The 23,298-nt window shown below is 40.2% G+C and overlaps 1 protein-coding gene across 1 annotated transcript in view; it reads left to right on the top strand.

The window, feature by feature from the left end:
- The first annotated feature begins 569 nt into the window (after positions 1-569).
- The window catches only part of ell (elongation factor RNA polymerase II), a 37,020-nt gene continuing 14,291 nt past the window's right edge, over positions 570-23,298 (top strand). Inside the window, exons 1-3 of the mRNA XM_031318249.2 lie at positions 570-831; positions 15,280-15,324; positions 20,875-20,996. Of these exons, the coding sequence (XP_031174109.1) occupies positions 697-831; positions 15,280-15,324; positions 20,875-20,996 (302 nt within the window). The 5' untranslated portion in view covers positions 570-696. The remainder of the gene's footprint in view (positions 832-15,279; positions 15,325-20,874; positions 20,997-23,298) is intronic.

The raw sequence follows: 23,298 nt of genomic DNA, 5'->3' as shown, positions 1-23,298 counted from the left end.
CGGTAATGTCTGTACTAGACAGATTTACATTAAAATTCATGCAGTCATATTTGTTCAGCAACTGTATTAGAACAATCACGCTGTTTTTAAGACAAACAAGATAACTTAAATATTCAGTATTTACATTTATCGTATTGTATTTTTTTTTTTTTTTACAGCTGGACATTCCCAAATTTTCTGGATATTCCAAAGCTGGTGTTTTTTTTTTGTTTTTTTTTCTGAGACATTGACGTTTCGCTGACGCAATCAGATGACCAATCGTTTCCCACTTCCTAGCTTCACTGAGTGTGCAATGCCCATTCTTAAATGCTGGGTAGAATGTATTTTGTTTCTCACACATTGATAACTATAACATAAAAATTACAAAAATGCAATACTATTATAAATATAAATGATTCAAGCGTTGATCTGAATTAGTTGTACATTTATTAGAAGTCGATATTATAGTATTAATAGCAGCGACTACTCAACAATAGTTTGTCTAAAATATTATAAATATTATGTATATATAATATATTATATTACATCATAATATGTATGCTATAGTGTAAATGTAGTTAAGTTATATTACACATGTGACTATATAGGGCTTCGTTACTGCTCAGGGACCTGGTCATTGAATATTCATTGAAAAGCAACGGGAGTTCTCGGTTTACGACAGAGTGCGTCTGTGCGCGTGGTGGGAACGGTAGCAAGATGGCGGCGCTGAAGGAGGAGCAGTGCTACGGACTGTCCTGTGGAAGAGTGAGCAACGGTAGCAATGTATCCGTCTTTCACGTTAAACTCACTGACAGCGCACTGCGAGCGTTTGAAGGCTATCAGAGCAGCAAGGTAAATGATCATTTTCGGTTCCGTGACATTTTGGTTTACGTTTGAAGTCTGTCCCGGCGGCTGTGACAGACAGTGTGAGGTCAGTCCTCACTGTCTGCTGCTGCCTTCATGCTGCGATACACATAGCCACAGCAGGCTGGTTGAGGCTGGCTAGTTTGTCTTGATAAGTGTCTAGTTTAGCGATCAATATCTCTTGACTGGTCAGGCTGACTGGTGCTGGATGTTAAGTAGCTGTTCGACGTTTTGTAGCTAACGCTACACCCAGACCGACTGTTAAACACCGTGCTCGGTCATTTGTCAAGCTCGCTGCTCAGTAACGTTACTGCTGGAGACTGAGTAACGTTAGTTTCATTTCACTGGATGTTTGTTGAAGTGGCGCAACAGTTTTAGCTTGGTGTTGTTGATAACTTGCCTTACCAGAAAGTCTAACGTTTAAAGAATGTCAGTTAAAAACACAGAGCAACTTCTACTACGTGTAAAGACGTTTCCAGAAAGTTTGTTTAGCTGTCAGAAAAAATCTGGCAAACCTTTCTAGCTAAACTAGCCAGCAGCTGCCCACACATAATGTTAACAGCTAACGTTCCCGTTGGATATATAAGCCCTGTCTTCTCGATTACTTGTTTTTTTTTCTTCCGGTTTTTAACTTTAAAGAAAGCGTTGCATTGGTTGAGTAATTAATGCCAACATGGTGAGTAATTTGGAAAAGTACCAGTATTCACGCGAAAGATGGCCATCTCCTTTCCCAACCCCCTCACTGCCATTAAAAGCTCATGTTCACTTGACAGCATTAGAAGTGCGTCAAAGTTATTTAACATTGCAGCTAACACATTTTCTTGTCAGCAGTAGTTTTATAATCAATGAGAGGTTGATTTCAAGGATTGGTGTCTGAAATGGCTCTGCTACTGCTGCTTCTTGTGTAGAGAGCTATACGTCTGATGTTGGCCATCTAACGTTTCAGCTTCTATAAATATTTGACAGGGAAAGCCTGGCAGGTCAGGATGAAAGGGCGTTACAGTATCTCCAGCTTCAGTGTCTGTGTACAGCAGGACTGCAACTGATTAGTCGGAACAATACAATTGTAAGACGTAATTGGGTGGAAACTAGTTGTAGGAAGGTTGTTGATTAAACCAATGCGTGGCACACAGAATATATTGGGGCAAAACCTCAACTCTTGAAGATATTGTAATTGTAGCTACAGTAGTTACACTGGCAACTAATTTAATCTCTGTGTTAAGGGCCCTTTTGTTCTTTAGATATGTAGTCCGTTTGGGTGATTGCACATTATTGCAATAAATAAAAGTTGTGATCTTTGCTAAACTGTTTTGTGCTTTTGAAATATCATAATAAAAAGAAGTAGCCTAATGTTATTGTCTGAAACATGCAGCATGCAACTAGGGATATTTGTAGTGCTGCATCCAACTTGCGTTGCTGTTGATTCAGGATAGCTTTTTTTCACTTTTTGGCTTGTACCCCAAATTTAGCCTTGATTAGAAAATGCACCCTCGCACAAACTTGGTCCTTTTTTTTAATGCAAAGTAGTTCAACTTTCTGTCAGCTTCCAGGGCTAATATCAAGGTAAAATTGGATTGTTATTTTGGCTAAGACACAGAAAAGCATACATAGTCACAAGATTTACCACAGCCTTTCATTCATAGTGCTTGTGATTGAGAATAAATTATTTGTCATAAGGAGGCATGACGATACGTGCGATTTGTCTCGCGTATCTTTGGCTCTGTGGAGTTGATATTGGCAGGGTTTTCCTTAAGGAGTAAACACTGCTTCACATTTTTAGCACCATTGTTGCACGTCCACAAAGCCATGCAGTTTTATATTCAAAATATGTTAGTAATACACGTTTTAAGAATTGATTCGCACATCATAAACAGGGATTTTGTCTGCTGGGCTTATTGTTGGTGCAGTTGGCTAATACATGGATGACGAAACAGGCAAGTTGGAATCATGTTTTACATTTAAGATGCACCTTTTATTGACGATTGCCTCTTGTACAGACTTGCAGATTCGCTCGCTACCCACTAAAGCTGTATTGCTCACTGTATGCTTACCTTATCACCTTTCCCCTGTCATTTGAGTTAAACCCCCTACTCATAGTTTGAACAGATCGAGGCTATTGAATAATTCCAATGTTGACAATGGTTTAGCTGTGGGTGTTTGGTTTGTAGTGAAGGTTCAGAGCAGTAGGGTGAGACAAGCATATACTGCACCATTTTTGTGGATGTTACACCTTAGGTGCCACGAATGTTTGCCTACGTACAAATAGCCAAAATGCGATGCAATGTTCTGTGGTCAACAGTTTGGGAGATGGGATCTCAATTTTTTTTTTTGATTGAGTCTATTTTAGTTAGACATATATGACAATACAGTGTACTTTATCATCTCGTTTATCAATGAGGATCACACAGGCACATAAGCACTGTTAGCGTGTGACTGTTGACCGCTTTTGTTGCGGCCCAGTCTCTTCACACGCTCACAGATGATGAGCATACATCCATTGCATTAAATTACTACACAAACGGGAGTCTACTCAGTCAACCACACAGTCGACCGGTCGGAGCGCTGCATATTTAAATGTAGCATATCGAAATTCAAGGACGGTTAAAGCCCAACAATAAGGTGCAGATATATTAAGCCCCTCCACTAACACAGACAACGTGTGCACGAACTCAGATTGATTTTTCTCACGTTAAAATGTGGTCAGACGTCTATCGGCTTTGTTACATGATGACATCAACACGAGAATTCAGACTCTTTATTTTGTGTTGTGTTTATCTGTTGTGTTTATGTTTTCACATTAGGTCAGGAAATATCTACCCTAGGCTAAATAAAAAAATAAAAAAATAAACAGGCTCAGTGTGCAAAATTCAAGCTATAAGCAATGTTCAGTTGTTTCCAAGTTATTCAGACCAATTTAGATCAGCAACTCCTGTGCCTTGGTAGAGAGAGTTAGCTTGTTTCTCTTACAGTAACCCCTGTAGGGGTTTTCATTTTTTTATTTAATAATAAAAAAATAATAATTAAGGCCTAATTTTTAACACGTACTACACCACCAAAAAATCTTGAGCTTAAATTGCTTTCTGCTATCTTTTAGGGGAGCTGAGCTCCTCCAGATTTCTCATAATTCAAACACTGGCTGGCACCCAACAGCAGGGGTGAGCTGGGAACTTGGTAAAGGAAGAGGAAGAGAGCAGAATAACACGCCTTTTTTTTCAATATAAAAGTTGTGGTGTGATTAAAAAAGCTGGTAATGTTTATGACCCCAATTTAGCTATTGTTTGACTGGGAAATGTGTTAACACTGGCAGGCACCTGCTATTATAAGGAAGCTAAAATCCAAACCCAGGCTGTTCCAGGCATAATCGCATTGCTAAAGAGTAGACCCTGGCTAGCAACAAACATGTATACAGCTGGAACAGTTAAATTCTCTTAATTGTGTCATTGCAACGTCGCATCATTCCTCTACATTGCAGGAGAATAAGACACTAAGCAAACCCATTCCTAAATGTTAGCCCCGATGCAAAGCTAATTCAGGTAAGCTTAAGTTTCTGTAAGTGCGTTGTGCGACAGCAGTCATGAAGTACCAATAGTGCAGTGTGTTATTGACTGCTTCCTGTATGAGACGTGACTGTCAGCTGGTTCCTCTGTTGGTCCATCTGAGGACAGTGAACTCGAGCTCCTGCTGTGGGACTGGCAGCCCAGACACGTACTTTTCCTTCTTCTTTTTTTTTTTTACCAGCTGCGACATGAGCAAGGAAATGATTAAGGCTACTTGAGCGTCACCAAGCTGAAGGTTATGGAGAGTACAGAAAAAAAAGTATATTTATGTCTCTGGATAGCCTAACTGTTGTTACAGCACAGTATTGGAAAACTTGTGTTTTAAACCATTTGATTCAGTAGTACTCAGAGTTTTCATTTTCCTTATCGCGTGTTTCAAAATTTACAAAATAGAAAGCCCACAGAAATAAAAGCTTAAGCATTGAACTAAAAATACTAAGCTAAAATGAAAATTCACAGGCAGTCCAGGAAAGCTTGCATATGAAGTGACAATAAATTGTGTGTGCTGGCACTGCAGTATTACACTGGTGAGAGATGAGTAGTCCCATTTGAATGTTAACATTTTTTTATTGGCCAAGTCGCACCTTTTTTGTCTTGTGAATGTATTGGTGACTATAAACAGGAATTATGAATTTACATTCTTAAGGACACACATCATAGTAGTGGCACCCATCTTGTGGTTGACAGAATACTGTGTTGGATTTATAAGTCAAGTCCTGGAATGAATCTAATGATGCAGTTCATGATGTGTCCCTTGATTCAGTATTTCTGACAATAAGCTGTTAAAATAAAACCTGATGGTTTGGTGACAGACGAGATGCCTGCTGTGGTAGGTAGTCCAGGTAGACAAGGCAACAATAAACATGTCACGCTTGTGAAATTATGCTGGGGCAACACCAGAATGGAGAATTGTTGAGTTGCTCCAAAGTGTTTTCAGGAAACTCATTTGTGTTTATGGGAATGAAATGTGAAATATGTCCTATGGCATTGAACTGAGTCTCTACGGGGTGTATCCTCAGTCTTGTTGGATGAGCTTTCCATGTTGTCATCACAGAAAAGAGGGACTGATGGCATTATGAGTGGATCCTCTTATTTACACACCTTCCACTCTGGTTTCTTCACCAGATAAATGTGTTTCATTACTGGAATATGTCTGTTTTCATGGATCAAACGTAGATGAATGAGTTTATTAAAAAAACAAAACGTCAGATGCAAGTTTTTTGTGCAGATCATCCATCCTCAGTTCGGTACTTGTGTTGACACGCTATAGGCTTCACTATGGAGGTCAGTTTACACCAAGTCAGTTTTGTTCTCGTGCTTTGCTGCAATCCACCTCCTGTCTCGACCCCTATGGGAGTGGTATGGGAAGTAATGGAGACCGGGAGGGGATTTTGTTGCTCGACGCTGGTCAGCCTGTGCCAGTGCTTTGGTTATTTAAGGAATGCTGACTCCCCCGTTTCAGCAGATCATGGGACACTACAAGAGGTGACCATAACCACTAAGGCCAAATATGACTCTAAATGTCATGGTGTTCGTTTGTCCTGTGGCAGGGTTTGCCACAAGTGACCATGTCAACCTGATGTCACTGCACACAGGACAGACTCTCTGACCTGCTATGTCTTTTCCAATCAGACATTCAATGCAGCAGGCTTCATGGAAAACTTGGAGAAGTTATGCAATTAGTAGAATCCTTTGAAAGATTTTGGAAAAGTCATAGCATTTTGTTATGTTTAATAAAATTCATTTTTACAGCGATCTTCTGTGGATAGCCTTCCACATAATGTAACAGAACGCCGAAACTATTTTCTGTTGATGTAATGCAGCTCTATGCGTTGATGCATGACGTTTTGTTTACCATCATGCACGTTACTTCCTTTTCTCCCCGCGTTTCGTCTCTCCCTCCATGTATTCCAGATAGCTGAAATTATATTTGACTAGAGTTTGCATCTAATGGCTCTCAGTTTGACCAATACAAATTGTCATGAAATATTATGTTGTATGTAGGCTACATATTATTACTAAACGGTGTTTTTCAGATGCTATGTACATATAAGTATTGCATGCACATAGCCTTCATCACTTGAAGGATGTTATATCACTCAGTAGGGGAGTAACAATGAATAAATGCCTAGACTTGTGTCTGGGCATTTATTTATTTATGTCTGAAAGGTTGTGGAATCAATTCAGCCAACTTGAATTAGGCCAAACCTTGAAGGAATCTCTGCTATGTCAGTGTCTGCTTCTCAGTATATGAAAAGACTGATTATGAAAGGAGATTCCTCCCTTTTTATTGTCTAATGCAATTCAATCTCTCCTTTTGTAGTTCTTGTCAGACACTTCATTTGACATGGTAATCACATTAAGAAAACTAAATTTCCCGTGTCCAGACTACGAGAAAACATACCATACACCTATAGAAGACAGACATAACCATCAGTTATCAGTAGCTTAATTTAGTAGGAAAGCTTGATAGCATGGCATGCTGCAAAAAAGGCAAAGTCCTGCACAGAAATATTTAGGTAGCAGTACTAAGGTAATGAGCCAGAGATACCATTGACTCTGAACAACCATGCTTACCTTCTCAAAGTGTCTGTCTTTACTAGTGTTAGATGCCTTTCTTAATGTCAGATACCTTAATATAAACTAATAAATAGATTGTTGGAATGTTAAATATAATATTAAAATTAAAGCTGCATGCAGCGATGAACAGGCCCTCGCCTTCTTGCAGTCGGGGGTACTGGCAGACGCCACATCACATGTAGACCACACATTCTAAGTTTCATGTAAATCGGAATAACTTTTGCCAAGATACAACCGTTCATGTTTTAACAGCCTCCTACAGGAAGTTGTTCCTCCATAACTTGCGCATTGTTTTAGCTATCAAAATTCTTTTGATAACTTTTAGTCACGAGGGTCCACCGAGGCTATATCCAAGTTTTCATGCAGATTGGACTCACGGCCCAGGAGGAGACAAAGTATGTTTCCCATATATTGCGATGTGGCTAATTAATAAAAAAAAAATCTAACAGCGCCATCTAATGGCCGATTCACTCTAAATTTGGCATGGAAGCTCAAGCCCCTATGCGGAACAACTGTCATGTTTGGTGTCAATCGGAATAAATCTTGGTAAGATACGCAACTTCCTGTTTCGACAGCCCCCTACAGGAAGTTGGTCCTCTGTAACTTGCGCATTGTGTTAGCTATCAAAATTCTTTTGATAACTTTTTGTCATGAGGGTCCACCGAGTCTACGTGTACATTTTTGTGCAGATAGGTCTCAAGCTCTCGGAGAAGTTAAAAAAAGTAGGTTTTGCTCAAAGAGAATTTGCTAATTAATTAAAAAAATGAAAACAGCGCCATCTAAAGGCTGACTGGCGCCATATTTGTCACAAGGCCTCATTGGCACATGCCGAACAAGTGTCTTAAGTTTTGTGTCCATCGGAATAGCCGTGCGCAAGATACAACCATTCCTGCTTCGACACCCACCTACAGGAAGTTGATACTCTGTAACTTGCGCGTTGTTTTAGCTATTAAAATTCTTTTGATACCTTTTTGTCACGAGGGTCCTCCGAATCTATATGCCAGTTTTCGTGCCGATCGGACTCACGCCCCAGGAGTAGTTAGACAGAGTAGGATTCCCATATATCAATATTTTGCTGATTTAATTAAAAAAAATTAAAACTGCGCCATCTAATGGCTGATTGACGCCAAATTTGGCAAAGATGCTACACCGGCCATGACGAATAACCTTGTCAAGTTTCGGGGCAATCGAAATAATTGTTGCCAAGATAACGCAAATTCCTGTTTAGACAGCAAATTGCTGTAACTTGCGCATTTTGTCAACTATCAAAATTCTCTGGATAACTTTTCGTCATGAGGGTCAACAGATACTACCTGCAAAGATTCAAGAAGATTGAAATCACGGCCTAGGACGAGAATGAATCGAAAGAATGTAAAACACATGAAAAATGCATAATTAAAAAGGGCCGCTTTCCGGTTGGGCGGAGCTAATTAAGGTAAATGGGAAATATGTCCGCAATGATTACAGCAATATGGGTATTAAATCTGGTGAAGATCGGAGCAACTACGTCCAAGTTAAGGCCTTCCAGGCATTAGGGGGCGCTATGGAGCCCACTTACAGGTTTGGGCCAAATGGCTGTACAGTCTCGCAAAGCTCCCAGGTGTTTATGTGGGTGCCAATTTTTGTGAGTTTTCGTATATATTGAGGCCGTCAAAAATGTGCCCAAGTGCTAAAACCAATTAGGGGGCGCTATAGAGCAACCATGCCACTCCCAAGCCTAAATGTGAATTCAGATGAAAGAGTTTACTATTGTGCACATGGCTGCAAAATCTTGAGAGTTTTCGTGCATCCTAAAGTCCTCAAACAAGTGTTCGTAAAATGAAGATTTTTACACGAAAACCAATATTTCGGAAATTATAAAATTTTGTAATTTTTTTTCTAAAAATAATAATCATCTTATGAAAAACAATAGGTTCCTTCGCACTTTCAGTGCAAGGCACCGTTGGGGCCTTGCACTATCGTGCTCAGGCCCTAAAAAAAACTGTTTTGCCATTAGTGGAACTTTTAGCCCCATCAGGATACGTCTACAATACCCCAGTGAGTTTAAGTCAAGTTTAAGATTTAAGATTGTTTAAGAAGAAGTTTATGACAAATTTATAGGGACTTTGCCGATTTTAATCCAGCTCTGTATCATCATTGTGTGGGCAGTGTGTTTAGATTAATGGTGTGTGTGGAGATCCGTCACGAAACGATGCGATTTTTGGCAGACCTCAGCTGATCTGCCTTGCTGAGAGCTTCATGCACTGCGGCCACAGATGAAAGCCACACATCGTTCATTTAAACACACTGCCAAGACACGGAGCTGGATTTAAATCAACAAAATATCTCCTTTTAAGATGAGTGTTTTCCCCCTTGCTTTAAGCTTTTTGATTGCTTTCTGTGGATGTCTGCCGAGTCATCACTTTCCCATCACTTTTGTCAAGGCCACAGATTACTAGAATAAGACAGCTGTCTGAAGAACTTTTATTAAGATCTAAAAGGAGTTTTAAGTTCAGTGGGAGGAGGGTGATGCTCACTTTAGTTTTCTGCTAAATGTCTCTTTTGTGAGGAGGCTGCTAGTACATTGATACTACATTGACGCAATACTTCCAACTTCAGTGCTTTTTTTTTTTTTTAACTGAAACAAGTGGTAAGTTCAGTAGCAATACATCCAAGTGAAATATAATGGTGCGTTCACACTAAATTGAGCGCTCCAGTGTTGCAGTTTGGACAAACCTGTTACAACAAAACAATCACGTAGACATGCTCAGGTATAACATCAGGTATAACACCTGCACAAATGTGAACAAGCAAAACTTCTTTCTTCTAAAATTATGGACGGAAAATGTTTTTGAAAATAAAATTGTCTGAAATCGTTTGCAAATGTTAAAGTTGAGATAGTGTTGTGTGCGTATAGTGAGCGTGTCAGGCTCTACATTTACTGATCCTATCCCTACAACAAAGAAATGGTGCACACCACCATATGGAAATTTGCCCTCCCATTTCAAGCACCAGATCAAAGGTAGCTCAGACAGCATTCATGAGATGGAGAACACTAAAAGCTTCAAAGGTTGTTTTTTTTCAAGCATTAAAGAGCCGATTAGAGTAAATACACCAATAAGTAGGTCCAATTAAGCCTATTTGCTAGTGTGTTTCTTCAAACACTCATTTCACACTCTTGTGTCAAAGATATTTTAAAGGAGTAGACTAGTACACCACGTTTTTACACAGGACATACTCAGCAATGATGCATGCACATTGCGAATTAAAAGTAGGGACACCCAGTACCATTTCAGCCTTGCAGAGTGGCACAAAGTGCTCTTTCTCCCTCTGAAGTCCTAGACAGGTGGAACATCTCATCAGTGTGCCAGTGATGCAACTAAACACCTGACAATTTGGGTGCCACAGCCATACCCATAGGGATTTAGACATGGCTATTCCTGTGTGCATCTACTACAAAACAAAGAATCATTTGGCACTGCAACCTGAGAGACAAGAGTAGAAAGTTCTGCTGTGCGTGCGTGCACTTGGTCTATACCTGGTAATTTTCCATGAATTGTGCCCAGTTTCTTGTATAAACAAACTCCTAGCTTGTATATTTTGCATTTTAAAAAGTAAATTCAAACCCTGCTAACACATTATTGTCTTGTCATGTATTGTTAATGGGCCTGTTAAAAGCCTTGGGCATGTTTTCAGTATGTTTTCAGGGGGATTATGGCGAAGATGGCATATCTTATCCCTAATACAACTTGCTGGTCTAATGTTAGATATAATTTGTGTGGCTGATGTTGGGCCATGAAGTGTACATGCTGATTTAAAAGGAGCTTTTCATGTGAAATTGTGACTACTAATAAGTTGTAGGGCCCTATTTTAACGATCTAATCACACGGCGTGAAGTGCCTGGCGCAGGTGCGTTTAAGGCGTGTCCAAATCCACTTTTGCTAGTTTGACGGTGACAAAAAGGGTCCGTGCACATGGTTCAAAAGGGTTGTACTTAGTGTCTTCATTAATTCATAGGTGTGTTTTGGGCAATATATAATCGCAATAAACCAATCAGAGGGTCATCTCCCATTCCCTTTAAAAGGTGTGTGTGTGTGTGTGTGTGTGTGTGTGTGTGCCGTGCACGAGCCTAGGCGCATTTTACTAATTTGCTGTTAAAATAACAATGAAATGCTGCGCTATTGACTTTAGACCAGGTTTTTGTTGGTCAATGGCGCAATTACTTCCCGCTGCCTCAAGATAGCAATACGCCAAAAATTCACCTGAACACACCTCACTGTAAGACCGAGCACGCCCATGGGTGCAAAGATGGGCGCAGGTGCATTTGCTATTTAAACGACGCGGGCGCTGGACGGGAAATTGACAACTGTGTCGGTCTTAAACTAGCAAAGACACTTTGCGTCGGGCTTTGCGCTGCGCCGGGTGCAAGATAGGGCCCATAGATTCTAACAGCAGTTTATAGTTAAAATGTGAAAGCCAGGCACACAATTTCTTTTGCTGAGGTCCATGTTGCTGTAATTTTTATCGACATTTGCTTTAATACTACAAGGGAATGTAAATCACAACAGGAGTTGTCCAGGGCACTTTACAGCTAGACTAGGTCTAGACCACACTCTATGATTTACAAAGACCCAACAATTTCCCCCTTGAACAACACTGTCATCAGTTCAGTTTTATCATAGGCTGCTTGGCTGCAAGTCCATGCTATGTCCAGCTGATCCCCATTCTTTTGCTGGTTGGCAGCGTGTGAGAACATCCACAGCCTTGTCATCGACCCATGGTCAGGACCCGTACTCTGTCCCTAAGGTTAGCTCTGTGGAACGTTCTGGGCTCGGGTCCCAGAGAATAGTGACATGTCAGCAGCCCATTCAAACGAACAGGCTGAGGGTAGCACTATGTTAGCACTGCTGGGATGGGGGAGGGGGCTGAGGGTGGGAGTGCTAAAACGGGTGCTGTGGTAAACATTGCAGGGGTATACCAGAAAGCGTGGCTCCATGAAAGGTGTGGTGCTCCTAGATAGGCTCTGAGTGTTCAGAGCTCAGGACAAAGTTGAACAATATTATACTGTTGGCAAGGTAAATGAGAATGTGATGTTCTTTTGTATGAATCTAGGCCTAATTTGATTTGTTTAGGGTATGCAAGGTGAATTGCTATTCCAAAGTTCACTGTCTTCAATCTCTGACATGCCCAACATGACAAGTTCGGGTGGTTCGAAAGACACCCTCCCCTTTCCGATCGTGATCAGAAAGCATAGGGGAGACACTTTGTTTCTCCCACTATGCCTCTAGAGTCGGTACTTGCTCCGAAGCTAATCCCCATCACTCTCTTGCTCGCTCTAGGGATATTTGGCGTTATTTTAAACAAACTGGAAACACTGATGTATAAAAGATTTAGATTAATTTACTTAATAATCTACGGTGCTAGAACCCATTTCTAGTGTGACGCCACAAAAGCGAGTGTAGATGCCGTTGACTAACCACTCACAGACCCTCCCCCTCTCACACACATTGGCAGACTAGCTCCCTCCTCGTTTTTCAACTTTAAAAAAAAATAATAATAATTTGCAGGTCGCACATGTGCGAGTAGTTAAGTGTAGAGGGGTTCAGCGCATGCAGACTTTAAGAAGAGGTTGTACAAAGTATATTTCTTAACTTAATCACTAGTTATTCTATTACACCCATCTTAAATGCCATCATTTATGTGGCCAGGTTAGATCAGTTGGTAGAGCAGGCGCACATATATAGAGGTTTACTCCTCGACGCAGCGGCCGCGGGTTCGACTACGACCTGTGGCCCTTTGCTGCTTGTCATTCCCCCTCTCTCTCCCCTTTCATGTCTTCATCTGTCCTGTGTAAATAAAGGCCTAAAAAACCCAAAAAATGATCTTAAAAAAAAAGTCATCATTTATAAGGACATACAAAATATATTAATTTAAGAATTTTTATTTAATTTTCTAAAATATTAAGTTATTGAAAAGGTATTGCACATTTTTGTTTATGTATTTCATCTTAGGCCCGTTTATTTTTTTTTACTTGAACATACAAAGTTACACATTTCAAAAGTTTAGTAGCTTATTTTCTGCATTTTCCTTGATAATTAAGTAAAGTCGTGATACCATTATCATAATCGCAGTATTGTAAATCGCAATCGCAATATGACTTTTTCTCCAAATCGTGCAGCCCTAGTAAAAATTACTTGCATTGTCTCATAAAAAAAATTATCGCAAAATGCGACCATTTGGTTGCAGTGTGGAGCGCTCTAACATGCTAACATTTGCTTAAAAATTAGCACTAAATGGACTACATGTATATAGGCCCTCTCTACCTTACTGGTACAAAGCACTTTACAATTTTCTTCTCATTCACCCATTCACACACATTCATACACCGATGGTGGCAGAGCTGCCATGCAAGGTGCTGTCCTGCCCATCGAGATCAACTTGGGGTTCAGTGCCTTGCTCAAGGACCCACAACATGTGGACAGGAGGAGCTGGGGATCGAAACGCTACCTTGTAATTTTAAAGATGACCCGCTCTATCTCCGGAGTACAGCTGAAGCTGATGGGAATGATGCCATTAGTTTGGCAGGTATTTAGTCAAAAAGTGTTGGACTATTAAGTTTTGATTTCATTATGGTGCAAGAGGTAAAGTTAGATGTTCATGTTTACTTCCTATAATTGTCCTCATACTTCACTTGTCTCCTTGTTGGTAGCATTTCCTAAAAAAAAAAAATTCTGAAAGCAAATTATATTCAGCACTATGAGTTCAACATCCTAAAAACAGCTTCTGGTGTCACAAACACTCATGGATATACAGTTTAGCTTGACTTTACAAAGACAGATTGTTTTGGCTAGGCGCTTTCTGTGTGTGTGGTGCTCACAATTGCTGCTTTGTCTTAGCATTAGCATCAGCACATTAGCATGGCAACAACTTCCCAACAAAAGAATCCTGCTGCATTGCTCGTCTTTCTGTAAAATATATCTTAGGAAATGAAAGTGCTTCTGTCTTTTGATTTGCTTAATTTGAAATGGAGAATCTGAAACTGAATGTGGAGTTATAAGAAATCAAATGATAAACCGATATCATAGGGTAACCCCCGGAACAGTGGATCTGATACTGAAACCGCTGAATACAATTGAAACCCTGTTCAGGCCTTCCTCTTTTCCTGCATCTCTAAACCTGACGTAACTTCCAGGAGGTTGTTACTCTGCTGATTGTAATTTATTGTATTAAAAAGTAGGGGTGTGCAAAAAAATCGATTCACATTCGTGTTGCGATTCAAGCTCTACTGATGATTTAAAAATCAATTTTTTAATTTTTTTTTTTTTAAATTGTATATCTACTGCAATCACATGGGAAAAGTAACTACATGTACATACTGTGAATCGTTTTTTAATCGAGAATCATTTTTGAATCATAAATCGATTTTTGAATCGAATCCTGAGCCTAAAAATCAATATCGAATCGTGACATTTTCTGAATCGTGCACCCCTATTAAAAAGGCTATTAGCTTGCAAATTTACTATCAACAGTATTACAAGTGTTTTTCATGTTTTTTGTTGTTTTACAACTTTCAGTGACACTGGATTTAGAGTACATTAAAATGTTCCACTTAATGGGTACATTGATGGCAATTTTATTCTAAATTTAACCTAACTGGAGAAAACCTTTTACCAAACACTTTTTTTTTTTTTTTAAATTTAATTTAAGCATTTCTAGTAGGTGTAAGAAATCTGTATGCATTTTAAGTAATGTATTTGTGAATAGAAAAGTAACCACTGAACCAGAACTAGCCTTGGATTTTGATAAATGACAATAGCAAATTGTTCTTGGTAGTAAACTCGTCCGAGTATACACAGCACTAAAATGTGGGAGTATTGGTTTTCCTGATGTGAAATCCGCTAATGCCAACTCGAAATTGTAATACCATAGCTTTGAGTAGAAAATGCTATTAAAATTGTGGTTTCTCTGTTTTCCACATTTCTTGAATGTGTTGAACCGGTTTCATGTTGGAGCTTGATGCATAGTCAAAGTACAGCTGCTCTTCTCTCCACTAGTTGAAAACAAAGAAAAAAGAGATTATGGTGGATTTAACCATTTATGAACTGATATTGCAGTACTTGGTGCATGCCTAATGTAATGCTTTCAGCAATTATTTGTACTTCCGTTGTCTTTTAAAAAAAAAAAAAATCTTATTCAGTGCTTACTTAAACATGTATATTAATGGCAACCGAAAAGATCTTGTCTGGAAATTTGCCTGAATGACTTTGTTTTGTTTACTGTTGAGATTTTTTCTCAAAGCTGTTATTTGTCTTTTGTATAGGTCCTGTCATCACGGCCATTGATCAGATTTAATGGAAACCAAGGGGTAAGAACACATTTTTCTCTCTCTCCCTCACTGTCTGTTCTAATCCAATGCATAAAGTTTTTTGTTATCAGATTTCAGGTGTCAACACAGAAATTTCTTTCAAGAAAACATTTTGAAGCTCAAACTCCAACCGACACACACTTTTTAAAACAAACCCTTGACACTTCAGTGCCATGTCTTTAAGTGAGCAGCAAGAAAGATGCTGGCAAAGCTGCTCTGAATTTAATGATGTACTTTTTGCCATATGTGTCATGTGCTATGTTAACATTGCTTGATCTTAATACACCACTCTCACTGGGACCTGACCTTTCCCAGCCTCTCTTGCTGCTGGCCACAATATTTGGGTTATTTTTGCTTTGGCTCCTAAACGTGCCAAAATGGCAACTGGGCCCCTCAAAATACTCTGAAACCTCTTTTTTTAAAATGTCACATTCGCTGCCTTGTTTTTCAAATGATCTCTTTGAAATTTGTTCACATCAAAAATCTCTGTTGCTGATAACTTGTTGGTGGCCCCCTGTCTTGTGTCGACCATTTGCACTATTACCAATATTGACAGCACTACTAATAATGCAAGGAAAGTAATGGGAGAACTGCTGAGGAAACAAAGCCGGCTTGAGACAGAGCAGACTGAAAGCTGTAGGTGTTTGTACCTGCTAATATTCACCACTGCAGCAAAGCTAAAGTTAACCTCTGCCTGCCTTGCCTCTGTGGTGCAATAGAGGCTAGTCAATAAATGCACAAAATATGCTAAGTGAAGGAAAGAAACAAGTAGCAATGCAATAGATTGTGGAATTGTTTTTATGTCCTAGAATAAGTTTTAAAAAAACGTGCCTCCGTTTTGCAAATGGTACCTGCTGGTTGTTTATGATAATCCCAAAACCCACACTAGGGTGCCAGTACTCTCTATATGAGCAATTAACTGTCTCCATGAAGACAATAAACCTCCTCATGCTCATAAACATTCACTGCCCAAGCCACTGCTTCCTGCACGGGCAAAAGGCAGCGTTTGCATGTGAGAGCCTGCCCAGTCTGACATGCATAGACACTCTATGTGCACTTCTGTGCTGGTAGGTTTCAGTTTGGTTTGACATCCAAGGAGCTGGTTCATTTAGTGATTTGCCTTGTGTCCAAATATTTTATTGGCTTATCCATCTTTGTCGGAAACGTTGTCCTAATAGGCTGTTTTGTGGGCATTACCATGGTCACAATGCCTCCAATAGCAGGATTCTAGTACCTCTATTCTATGTTTTAACATCTATCTTATTCCTCTCTTCTTACAGATTCCCTTTCAACCCTACTCCATAGTCTGCACCCTTTGCCTTTGTCTTATGTGTACGGTTTGACACTAAGTTCTCTTAGGTCATTAAATGTTATATAAAACGGTTGGCACCATATGGAGGACTGCAGGTTGAATGTGTGTCCTTGGTATAGTAATATGGTATAGTAATTAATTATTAACCAATGACTGCCTACTACACTCGTCAGCATCTAAACTTCTGCAAATGTCTACATTTGCTGAGGGGGACCATTGTATTGTTTACCCTAAAGTGCTTCCTGCACTAGAGCTGCCGCATCCCCATATCTCAGCGATGACTTTGGGAAAATGTTATTACTCAATAACATGATGGCTAAAACTGTAAAAAGAGTTTTCTCGTAAGAATAGCAGAACCTAGATGAAATATAGCTTATTTTTTTCTCTGTTTTTGTTGTTGTTCTACGATTACGCAGCAAAGACATGGAAGTTAGCCCATTGCTGAATGAGGCTCCCCCTCATTCAGCATTGAATACAGTGTGCAAATTCCCACTCAATGAAAAGGTTAAAAGTTGGGAATGCAGGAGTTGATAACTAGAACAGTGGCTTGTTTACTTTGTGACCTACAGGTACATAAGCAATTTACTCCTAAAGTTGTCACTCCATGTCTAAGGCACAAACGAGCAAAATCTGCTTACAGACAGCTGCACTCACATTATAGCACAACACCTCATTCTGTCCATGCTGCAGTGAAATACACACACAGCATATGTTGTTACATTTATTTAAGGCTAGATGTGTTGCTTAGGGAATCCACTGCATGCTTTCCAAATTCATCGATACACCCCAAGTAGCAGCAGCTTAGCAAATTTGTTCAACTCATTGTTTGGTGCGCATATAATCTTGAAGAATTTGTAAGACATTTTATGATTATTGGTGTAGCTCAGGTCTGTGTATTTTTTAAGGTCTATAATTTCTACATTTACAAGTCATTATTTAGGCACTCTCTAGGAGTCTTGATATATTCGATTCTGCTGTCCTGCAGTCAATATTTTTGTGTAAAATTGGGAACCGTGCAGTACAGAACACTGCAATCCTGCATAGAGCCAGACTCCCCTTTTATACTCCTACTATACATGATGTTTTATCACCAAGTAAAATCTAATTTTCTAATTATCAATTTTTAAATCTCCTTCTTTTTAGCAGTAATTGTAAATGTGTTGAGAGCACATACAGTATGTATATATGTGAAGTCATGTTTGTCAATTGCAGATCAGATGGTAGGCCTGGTGTTTTTTGGCTGAAAAAGTAAAGTAAAGCATGCATTTTACTGATGCAACAAAGAGCAAACTCCACCATGGAAAAAATCTGTTACTGTTGAGATCAGAATGCTAGTCAGGAGTATGAAAGTGGCTAAATGACAGAGCAGATGGCCTAGCTGTCACGATGAGATCCCATATTCATTCACTCATATTCATTCATCTGGTACAGCTCTCTCTGAGCTCTTACAAAGTGAGCACACACAACAAGTTTATTTCATCATATAGAAAGGAAAACATTTCAAGACCTAAAAAGACAGAAAATGTAAGGGTTTTTTCCAGACAGGTTTGGGTTCAGATTTTAAGACGACGTTTATGTGGGCTGTGTGAAACATGCAGGACACAGGAATACCTCAACATTGTCGATGAAGCCTGTATGCACTCTCTGCTGTCGTTTCTCCTGCACATTTCATTCTGGCTTTAAGTGGCTTTAAGCTTTCTGTCATTATGTACAGCATGTATTTCTGAGTGTGGGCCAGCGTTGTGTCATGATGTGGCTAAATATCCATCATAGTTTTTGCGATGTATCCTCCAGCACCATTGACACTAGTCGACACAGCTGCGTCGCCCATTTAGTTTCGTCTTTCTTTCATTTTTTCTTTTTGTCCTCCACAAGCCAAAGACCACAGACTTGACAACGCCGGCTCAAAGCAAAACTTTTAAGTGCCAGCTACTATTTTTAATCAGATTTTTTTCATATTCTGAACATATGTAAACAAATTTGCGCTGGCATAACAATAGTAGGCTTGTTTGTTTTTCTTTCCAAAATAAATGTGGGATTACAAATGCTAACTGCTGCTGACTAGTTATGTTATGCAGGAGCAGAAGAGTCAGCTGGTCGTTACAATCTTTACGGTGTGTTCTGCTTTTAAACTGAACAAAAATGAGGCCACATGGGCAAAGCACTTGAGCAGTCAGCACTTTCCAACGCTCTTTGATGTCATCTTTGTGTGTCAGGCCCCTGTCTCTAGCTGTGTTCGAAACCGTTCCCTATCACAGAAATAGCACACTATATAGTGTGTTCGCCATTTTGTAGTGGTGTTTGAATTCTCCGCGGTTAATTTCATTCACTATATGTAGCCGTATGTACACTGCCAATTTGAGTGTACATATGATGAAGCTTTGATAAACACTTCAACTAATGCTGTTGCATGCAAGGTTTTTAATTTGCAAGTTAACATAGGGGTTTTTAGTTCTTCCTAAGAGGGGGAAAAGCCGTTTTCACGAAAGAATGTAAACTTAAAGTTACAGTATCCACAGCTAGATTATCCCCGTTGTGTATCAGTCAAACCCCTTGAGATGCACCGTCTCATTTTTTAAGGGGGTCCTCAAACACAAACACATGGACATAACATTTCCAGCATCAAAATTGAACACACGATACATCTCACACATCACATCAGAACTTACCTTTTTATATACATATAACTTTGCCATTTGCACAAATACTGTTGTGTAGTCTAGATGCATAGTAAATACAAACTAGAAAAAAAACAACCCACTCACTAAAGACAAAGTGTCCGCTTTCACCTGATGACCCATTTTCATTAGAAACTGTACTTTTTCATGGATGAGTAAAAATGAGTGTATGCACATTGTGGTTTGTGACGATTTGGCCTCTGGGGGCAACAGCCAATATTCTTCGGGTTCCGGTGTAGCCAGCGGATATCTGGATAGCTGATATCTGGGCCAAGACTTCCTCTTCTGTGCGCTGCTTATTAGTTACAGTCCGAGTCAATTCTTTTTGTAGGTGTTTTAGATCCTGTGTGTGTGTGTGTGTGTGTGTGTGTGTGTGGAAGCACTATGGATACCTGAGAGCACAGGTCTTCCAGGAGGGCAAATATAGGACATAGTATTTATTTATAGTCGGCCACCTGCAGCCTTCACACGTGTTGGGACATTTGGTAAACAGAACTGAGCTGCCTACAGTCTGACCGCATATCAGTCCCAGCACTGGCGAAGAAGCCAGGCTGAGCCTCTATTCTAGGTTAGGTTAGGTCAGCGGCAATGAGCTGCTCACTGGTCAAGAGGATCTTTACTGGGGATCCAAAACCATCTAATACATCCATCTTTTGTTACCATGGCTCAGTCTGATACACAGTCCTTGTGACATCACTTGAATTCATGCTCATGAAAACGGAGCTTGAAAACGGTCAGCCTGCCACGCCCTCCTGGAAACCTTACCTGGCTGGCCTTGCCATTAGTCTTAAACTACTTTCAACTGGTGTTTTCTCTTCAGGACTTGTCAAATGCATGCATATGTGACTACACATCCTAATGATAGGGTGAGGTGGAATCAGGTAGACTCAAGTGGCAAGGCTATTTTTTAGTGTCACCCTCTCTCTTTCACATTTCTCTCTAAGATTATTACTGACATGCCTTATTTGCACTTGTCTAATTATTTGCTCCATGTAAACAAATTGTCCAGCAGCTGTCTAGTTAAAGGTCAGTTTACAGTGGTTAACTCCACTTCCTCTTAAGTCTTCTAAAGAGAGGCAATTCTGGGGGTGGAAAAAAAGTGCATAACTATGTCGAAGACCAGACACTACAGAAATACCCATCATAGTTCTACTGCTATAGTAATTTACCTGCGGTTCCTCCAATCCCACGTTGGGAACGCAATTAGGAGCCTTCTTCGATGCACAGACTATCCTAGTAGAAATAAGATGGAGGAATACAAGGCAGTGGATTTTAGCTGCATTTTGTGAGGTTTTCAGTTTTTTTTTTTTTTGTTTTTTTTTTTAAAGCCGGCAAGAAAATGCCTGGGGCTTACTCACAGCTTTGCCTAGTCAGAGCCAAGTTTTTAAGGAGAAGAGCACTGGCATTTGTTTATAATACTAAATACAGCAAAAACAAAAATAGTGTCTAAGTCTACGGATTTTAACGCTATGAGGCCTTATTCTGACACCAAATAATTAAGAACAGGGATATCTCATGTTGATTTCATATGTTCATGTTTTTCTTCTTTGTCTTCAACAGAAAATTTCAATACCACGGTCAGAAAATTCCAGTGAACTGCAAACGTTTACTTTCTATCTGTCAAATGTGGGCAGAGATAACCCCCAGGGCAGCTTCGACTGCATCCAGCAGTACATCACCAGGTGAAAGCAAACACTGAATCGCACCCACTTCCACTCCTCTTTTATCAAACTATGCAGTGCCCGTTTGGAGCGTGTGCCTGTTTGGAATGGGCCAATTGCTTGGTTCCCAGTATTTATTTATTTTTCTTGTGTAAATTATCACAAATGTGACAGAAAATACAATTATAAAACATAGAACATAAAATTCCTAGAACCCAATTTTTCTCGTGTTCCGACTGGACCAATTTGGGGATTTTTAAGTCCCTCTGACCGCAGTTCCTGTAACTTTTTCAGCTCCTACTTCAGGGCAGGATCTTTTCCCTTTTCAGCATATGAACCTAGGTCAACGAGGGTCGGGTTTCCGGTACAGACAGACCAACAACGGGACAATTTTCGCCGTCTTATTCATCACTAATTTCACTTCTGACAACGTTTTAGGCAAGAAATGAACTGTTTAGATTTTGAATATAGGCAGTCTTGCGAAAATTGATGCCGAATTGACAATTTGCTTCCAAGTTTTCAGAGTTGAGAAGCTCCATGAAGTGAGGCGACAGCCAGCAGACGCCTGCCCCGGCCGCTAGCTCGTCGCTGGGCCAGTCATGCTCAGAGACCCCGCTGTAAGCTGGAGGTCTCTCAGACCGGTCTCGTAAATAAGAGGCTTTTATTTCACCGTTGACGGTTCGTTTGTTTAAATATCACAACACATGTCTATCATAAGATTAACAGGAACCTGTGGTTAACTGTCTTTTCAGAGTTAAACTCCACAAGCGTGTATTGCGGGTCGCCGGCCGTCACACACACACACACACACACACACACACACACACGTCCACAGCGCAGCAGGCAGAGGCGGGGGAGAGAGAGATACCCGTGACAAATATGCTATATACATTAGATTTAGTTCATAGTTCTGATTTTAACGCTGTAAAAACCTTTGCCGTGCTGGCGTCACTCCCTTACCCCTCCTACCAGTCCCTATGGCTACTTGGCCAGTGCAAGTGCAATTGGAAAAAAACGGTTTTGGGGGAGAGTAGTTAGTAGATCTGTTTTAGAAGTGGACTTTTCCTATAACTACGTTCCTGTAACTACTTGGTCGGAAAGCGGCTATAGTTGGGTGGCGTGCCCATTCAAAGCGTTCTCGAGAATTTCTCTCATCCTATGGTAAAAGGTAAATGTGCTGCATTTATATAGCGCCTTTCTACCTTACCGGACAAAGCACTTTACAATTTGCCTCTCATTCACCCATTCACATACACTGATGGGGGCGGAGCTTCCATGCAAGCCGCTGGCCCATCCCTCTTGCGACCGCCACAGTCAGGTGCGTCATGTAGTAGGCCAGCGCCTTGCATTGCGCGTAGGCTCGCTGCTGCTCTTCAGTCAGTAGTGAAAAGAGAGAGGTGACTGTGGGGTCGGCAAGAGAGAAAGACCTCACGCACGCCAGACAATACTGGCTTCTACCCAAAGTCACTAGATTTGTCGGTAGTCGCTTTTTTGAAAAGTTGCAAAGGGGGTCTGTGAAATTGCTAAATCGAGCAACAAAGCTTCTTTCCGACCAAGTAGTTACAGGAACATAGTTATAGGAACAGTCCACTTCTAAACAGTTCTAACTACTCTTCCCCCAAAACCGGTTTTTCCATTTGCATTCACACTGGCCAAGTGGCCATAGGAACTGACCTTTTGTTATTATAATCACAGCCATCTAACCACCACTATGCGGAAAAGGGAAAAGACCGTGCCCTGAAGTAGGAGCTGAAAGAGTTACAGGAACTGTGGCCAGAGGAATTTAATAATCCCCAAATTGGTCCAGTCGGAACAGGAGAAAGAAAGGGTTCTAGGAACTGCAAAAATCCCTCCGGTTGGAAAGCGGCTAATGTCGCAAAGTACAGAGGCTCGTACAACAGCGTGCTGCGCGTGGCGTCTTTTGCGTATGCTGGATCGTTTGAACACACAGAGGTTTCTTGATTTTTAGTTAGTTAGTTAGTTAGTTAGATGTGCAACCAAATCTTCTTTTGCAATAAGACAAATTTAGTTACTGTAATGTCAACATGTGTGTGTATATATAAATTGTGGGGGGCATTTGAATCAACTGTTTGGACAAAGTTACCTAATGAGTGTTTCCAGGTAGGCAATCTGTTTGTTTAACATAGTTAGGATCTGAGGTGAATCAACAATCCTTTCAGTGATACTCTGATGAACACAATCAGGACTTTGGCTCCAAGTAGCAGCTACTAAATGGAAAGATGCAATCCAGAGGTGTATTAGCATTACACTGGGAAATGATATACTTGCCCTATTTATTTTCAACTAAACAAACAGGAAGGGG

Source organism: Sander lucioperca, chromosome 11, assembly GCF_008315115.2.
Source record: "Sander lucioperca isolate FBNREF2018 chromosome 11, SLUC_FBN_1.2, whole genome shotgun sequence".
In the NCBI taxonomy this organism is placed as follows: Eukaryota; Metazoa; Chordata; class Actinopteri; order Perciformes; family Percidae; genus Sander; species Sander lucioperca.
Note: the sequence above shows the minus strand (reverse complement) of the source record. Positions and strands in the feature narration are given on the sequence as shown.